A 6,879-nucleotide genomic window follows, 5' to 3' on the forward strand; every position below is an offset into this window, starting at 1 on the left:
AATAAAAGAATGTAGAGGAACAGATGCTACACAGAGTTACAACCTGGACGCTACTTCCCTAGAGTCTTACTGCCAGAGAGAAGTTATGACGTGAATATGACAGAATAAAAAAACCAAACCTGAATAACTCTTTGCTTTTCAAAGTAAGTATCCAAGAATTATACCAGAAAAATGTGTGCATATTTAGGTGTATTTACATAATGTCATCATGTTCTGTGGCCCATGAGCCTCGATATATTTATTTACTAACCTTGGTTCTGTTAGTATACATTTAAAATGTAATCATATGAATCATCTAATCCAACTGGGTATCCATTTTGTTAGACATCAATCACCAGCAGTAACTTCACAAAAGAAAAGTAACACAATTAGCATTTTCAAACACCAAAAATTAATGAAATGACAATAGTGCAATTACTAAGTTTAATTAAATCTGATGACAAGTGTGTTTTGATTAACGATTTTTACAAAGATAAAAATATTAAGCTCTAGAATTCTGTTCTATACAAAAGGATACGGAAATCTTATTCTTTATCATCTTTCCCTGGTACAAATTAGAAACTCAAAATACTTTGAATATACTCAAACTGAGTTGCTACAGCCAAGTGCCTATAAAGAGAATTTTGTGTACGAATTCAGGAATTACCTTTAAAAAAATGGGGATGGAAATTATTTGCCTGTCTTTAAATTTTCCTCTTTGCTTCTGATCAGGAATGAGAAAATTCTGGCCCCAAGGTGTGCTTTATAAATAAGTGGTCACATTTCTGTGGAAAATCGCCTTGCTTTGTCAATGTTCTTACATAGAAGGCAAGTATTTTCCAGCTATAGCTACCAAATTTCATAATTAAGGATTCAGAGTGCTAGTCAGTATACATCATCCAAAGATATTTCCTTTCTTTGCATCCCTAGATAATTTTCAACGAATTTATCCCTGGCTTTTCAATTCATAAGGAACAAAACTGAGGCAGGTTTCTGTATATATGTGTGTGTCTTAGTATTTTTATTTTGATATTTGTTAAATAGTTTGTATTTTATGATAATGGGCTGTGTGAACTCATCCATATCGTAACTGTTCTACAGTTGAAATTGGCTTTAAGTATTAAAATTGTATACAAGGAAATTAGGGGTGTTGCAGTACTTGGTTGCAAATAACTTGCCATCTGGTGTTGGGTCAGAAAATGCTATTTCATTCGTGCTGAGAAAACAGCCAAACATGAAGCAATTCCTAAAAAAGAGAAAAAAGATAATTTAACAATGGAAACAACTTAAAATTTTGATTAAACATAAGCACAATTATATCAATATTTTAAAGCAATCCAATTAAAAAATTTCAATCTCTTTACATATTCTTGATTAAAACCAACATTATTTTATTAAGTGGTAAAATGACTCAATGCCTTGTATTTTATAGGTGGAAGTCTAATGATATCATTTCACAATGATAAAACTAAGGCCCAGAAAAAGTTCTGCCAAGAGGCAAAGGGAGCCACACAAACCATCTGGTTGACTCTAGGTGATCCGTGATAGTAAGCAACTAATATGAGAAAATATTGCTAGTTAAAAGCCACAGATAGTTATAACAACAAAAAAATAATTATTTTGGGCTTCCCTGGTGGCGCAGTGGTTGAGAGTCCGCCTGCCGATGCAGGGGACACAGGTTCATGCCCCAGTCCAGGAGGATCCCACATGCCGTGGAGCGGCTGGGCCCATGAGCCATGGCCGCTGAGCCTGCGCGTCCGGAGCCTGTGCTCCGCAACGGGAGAGGCCACAACAGTGAGAGGCCCGCATACCGCAAAAAAAAAAAAAAAAAAAAAAAAAATTATTTTAACCAATAGCTATATTCTTTTCAACTACATCACACACTCAGAGCTTTAAGAAGGCAAAAACTAATCTGCATTTTGACTACAACTCTCCTTGATCCAGCTCAACTAGGATTTAAAGCAATAAAATGAAATAGCTGAAAGAATTCAACAAAACTGAGGGATAGTCTATGAAATAACTGGCCTGTACTCTTCAAATTCTTCAATGTCCTGAAAGACAGAAAGGCTAAGAAACTGTTCCAGGTTAAGGAAGATGAAGACTAAAGAGATATTATGACTAAATGCAATATGTAATCCTGAACAGGAAAAAAAATGCTATGAAGGGCATTTGAGACAAATGACAAAAGTGAAATATCGACTATACATTAGATAGTATAGCATTATATTGGGATATTAAATACACCAAATTTGATATCTGATCTGTCCTTATATAAGAGAATATCCTTGTTATTAAGAAATACATACCAGGTTATATACTGGTATTCTCCATACCAAATTTATGTATCTCAACATAAAATATAGAAAATAGAGGTATTTCACAATTAACTATGAAATAAAATCTTTACAGATACCAACTTCTCTCACTGCTCCCCTTTGTAAGGTATGGTGGGGGCCTAGGATTGAGGCCTAGGACTGCAGCCCTGCCGTGGTCTTGGTGTTCTTTCTTAAAAAGTGTATGGAACCCAAAGGCTAGAATAGTGCTACCCAAAGTGTGGTCCTTGGTTTTTTCAAAGTGGAGTCATTGGTTTGTAATCTGTTATCTTAAAGATAGAGGTTGAGAGAGTAAGTGTTGTGAGACTCATCTATCTAACCTAGATTAGGTAATTAACAAGCAAGAAAGAAGCAAACTCATTTGTCCCATTATCAACTAAGTACCAATATACAGTGTTAGTACAAAGTGTCATACTGTAGTTTTAAAAGAGAGAATTCATATACCAAAGACTACCATTTAGAAATACACAGTTCAGTGGTTTTAGTATATTCGAAAATTGCACAAAATTCAAGAACATTTCATCACTCAAAGAAGCCCTGTAGCCATTAGCAGTCACTCTCCATTCACCCTTCCCTCAGTCCCTGGAAACTGCTAGTCTACTTTCTATCTATGGATTTGCCTATTCTGGATGTTTTCTATAAACAGAATCATATAATAATATGGGGTATTTTTTGAGTGGCTTTTTTTAGTTAGCATAATATTTTCAAGGTTCATCCATGTTTTAGCACGTATCAGAACTTCATTCCTTTTTGTGGCTGAATATCCTATTGTAGTGTTGTATGGATATACCACATTGTGTTTATCCATTAATCATGAATTTGGTTGTTTACAATTTTTTTAGCTATTATGAATAATGCTGCTATGAACCTTCATGTATAAGTTTTTGCGTGGACAGATGCTTCCATTTCTCTTGAGTATACTTGTAGGAGCAGAATTGCTGGGTCATATGGTAACAGTTTAATTTCTTGACAAACTGCCAGACTAGATTCCACAGCAGCTGTAGCATCTTACATTCCTCCCAGCAGCATACAAGGATTACAGTTTCCTCCACATCCTCACCAACACTTGTTATTCTCCCTTTGTTTTCGTTTAGTCATCCAAGTGGCTGTGAAGTGGTATCTCATGATGGTTTTGATTTGTGATTTCCTCTATAGCTAAGGATGTTGAGCATAGCTTCACATGCTTATCAGCCATTTGTATTTCTGCTTTGGAAGAAAATAGAATACACTGAAATCCTTTGCCTATTTTTAAATTGGGTTGTCTTTTTGAGTGTTGTAAGAGTTCTTTTATATATGTTGGATATACTAGACTCTTATTAGATAAATGATTTGCAAATATTTTCTCATTCTGTGGGCTGTCTTGCTAATTTACTTTTACATTTAGTTACACTTGTGAGTTACAGTAAGTCTTTATTAATTACCTAGTCACACACGGTCAATAAACATGTACAATTTCTAAAATTCTTTTTATAAAAAATATTTTTAATGTACAATTTCTAAAATTCTTTTTTTTTTTAATATTTATTTATTTAGGCTGCATTGGGTCTTAGCTGCAGCATGTGGGCTCTTTGTTGAGGTGCGTGGGTTTTCTCTCTCTAGTTGCGGCGTTCGGGTTCTCTCTCTAGTTGTGGTGCGTGGGCTCCAGAGTGCATGGGCTCTGTAGTTTGCAGCACGCGGGCTCTCTAGTTGAGGCGCATGAGCTCAATAGTTGTGGCACACAGGCTTAGTTGCCCCGTGGCATGTGGGATCTTAGTTCCCTGACCAGGGATCAAACCCACGTCCCCTGCATTGGAAAGCAGATTCTTTACCACTGGACCACCAGGGAAGTCCCCAAAATTCTTTTTTTTAAACTTATATTTTGTTTTTATAGATTTATTTAAATGTAATTTTACATCTGTTGAATCTAATAAAAATTTGGGCTTCCATTTTTCCATTTGTTTGTTTCCTAGCAATTTATCTTTACTTTATTAATGTGTTGGTCTGTAACAAAATCCAGTCTTTGACCACAGGTAGTTTGAAAAGCACTGGGCTAGAATGTTTCATTCGGGAATGTTGTGCCCGAAATTGAGTATATCTAGTTCTTCTTTTTTTTTTTTCACTGCCAGCATTGTCTTAGCCTGACTTTGGTAGTATTTATATACAAGTGTCTTACCAACATCATTCCCTTTGGCTCATGAGCTGGGAAAGGTTCTGGGAAAGCTAATCTGGGTCTAATCCATTTTATTTTATTTCTTACCTTAGAGTATCTACCAGTCGTCTTGCAATGCGCTTTCTTCTCTTCAGTCTGAAGACCCAGATTCTACTTATCCCACAGATTGCAGGTTCTGGTACATCTGAACATTGCCAAGCCCTATGACATTCTTTAGAGCTTGGGGATTCTGGACCAGTTGGTTCAGACAGGACACGGAAGGCCTGCAATCATACACAGAAGCATCTAGAGCTAACAATACAGCTGAGTTCACATTTCTTTTTTTTTTTTTTTCTTGCGTTATGCGGGCCTCTCACTGTTGTGGCCTCTCCCATTTGCGGAGCACAGGCTCCGGACGCGCAGGCTCAGCGGCCATGGCTCACGGGCCCAGCCGCTCCGCGGCATGTGGGATCCTCCCGAAACGGGGCACGAACCCGCGTCTCCTGCATCGGCAGGCGGACTCTCAAGCACTGCGCCACCAGGGAAGCCCCACATTTCTTTTTAAAAACCATTCTTTAAACAAAATTTAAGTACCTAAAATTAATCTTACCCTACCTTCACAAAAATGTCAAAATTCTTCGCTATTTCTTGAATTCTTGCCCATTTATAGTCACACAAAGCTTAAAAATTACTAGTGGTGTTGAGATATGCCCACATCCTAGTATATTATACCATTGTGAAACTTTCTTGTGTTGACTTAAAAAAATTATAAAAGACTCTTATTTCTAATAAAGTACATAAGCTTCTCCCATTCTCTCCATCCTAAAATGTACATTTGATATTCTAAAAAACTAATAACGCTAAAGAAGGTTTTTGCATATAAACTATGAAATTTAGTATTTAAATTTTTCTTTAAACGTATTTTAAATACAGATTCAGAGGAAGTTGACAAATAGTACAAAGAGGACATGTATCCTTCACCCAATTTCCCCCAAGTTACATCTTCCACAACTACAGTACCACATCAAAAGCAAGAAATTAACATGGGTACAATGTGTGTGTATAGTTCCATGACAATTCATCATATCTGAATACTGATTTAACCATCACCACAATCAAAATAGAGCTACTGCATCATCACGAAGCTCTTCCTCTTGCTACCTCTTTATAACCACACCCATTTCCCTGCCCCCCACCATCCCTAAACCCTGGCAACCACAATCTGTTCTCTATCTCTAAAATTCTGACACTGAGGATATCATACAAATGGACTCATACAGAATGTGACCCTTTGAGAATGGCTTTTTAAAAAATTTTATTTTATTTTTATACAGCAGGTTCTTATTAGTTATCTATTTTATACATATTAGTGTATATATGTCAATCCCAATCTCCCAATTCATCCCACCCGCCACTTTCCCTGCTTGGTGTCCATACGTTTGTTCTCTACGTCTGTGTCTCTATTTCTGGAGAACGGCTCTTTTTCACTCAGCACAATGCCCTTGATACCTGTCCAAGTTGTTGCATATATCAAGTCTGTTTTTATTGCTCAGTAATATTCCATTGTATGGGTGTACCAGTTTGTTTAATCACTCACCTACTGAAGGACACTTTGGTTGTTTCCAGGTTTTGGCTATTACAAATAAAGCTGCTATAAACATTCAGGTGTGGGTTTTTGTGTAGACATAAGTTTTCATTTCCGGGATAAATGCCCAGGAGTATGATTGCTGGGTCATATGGTAAATGTATGATTAGTTTTTTAAGAAACTGCCAAACGTTTTCCAGAGGGGCTGTAACATTTTACACTCCCTCCAACAACGTATGAGAAATCTAGTTTCCCTGCATCCACACCAGCATTTGCTATTGTCACTATTTTCTACTGTAGCTGTTTTGATAGGTGTATATTAAGTTTTAACTCCCACTGAGAAAACTTTGCTTCTGAAATGAGAATGAATAGAAGAGTATATGTATGAGTTAGCTGGCTATACAGATCTTCCTCAACTTATGATGGGATTACGTCCCTGTAAATGTAGATTGTAGGCTTCCCTGCTAGTGCAGTGGTTAAGAATCCGCCTGCCAATGCAGGGGACACGAGTTCAAGCCCTTGTCTGGGAAGATCCCACATGCTGCAGGGCAACTAAGCCTGTGTGCCACAACTACTGAGCCTGTGCTCTAGAGCCCACGAGCCACAACTACTGAAGACTGTGTGTCTAGAGCCCTTGCTCTGCAACAAGACAAGCCAACACAATGAGAGCCTGTGCACTGCAATGAAGAGTAGTCCCTGCTCGCCACAACCAGAGAAAAGCCCACACACAGCAACGAAGACCCAACACAGCAAAAACTAAATAAATGAATTTATTTAAAAAAGAAAAAGATCAGGGGCTTCCCTGGTGGCGCAGTGGTTGAGAGTCCGCCTGCCAATGCAGGGGACACGGGTTC

The 6,879-nt window shown here is 37.5% G+C and overlaps 1 protein-coding gene across 1 annotated transcript in view; it reads right to left on the reverse strand.

Moving 5' to 3' along the window:
- Positions 1-1,092: 1,092 nt before the first annotated feature.
- ESCO2 (establishment of sister chromatid cohesion N-acetyltransferase 2) overlaps positions 1,093-6,879 on the reverse strand; it is a 25,779-nt gene continuing 19,992 nt past the window's right edge. Inside the window, exons 9-10 of the mRNA XM_007466159.1 lie at positions 4,549-4,724; positions 1,093-1,225 (exon numbers count right to left, since the gene is read on the reverse strand). Coding sequence (XP_007466221.1) covers positions 1,093-1,225; positions 4,549-4,724 — 309 coding nt within the window. The remainder of the gene's footprint in view (positions 1,226-4,548; positions 4,725-6,879) is intronic.

The sequence above is a fragment of the Lipotes vexillifer genome, unplaced genomic scaffold, assembly GCF_000442215.2.
Source record: "Lipotes vexillifer unplaced genomic scaffold, Lipotes_vexillifer_v1.1 scaffold308, whole genome shotgun sequence".
NCBI classification, from domain to species: domain Eukaryota; kingdom Metazoa; phylum Chordata; class Mammalia; order Artiodactyla; family Lipotidae; genus Lipotes; species Lipotes vexillifer.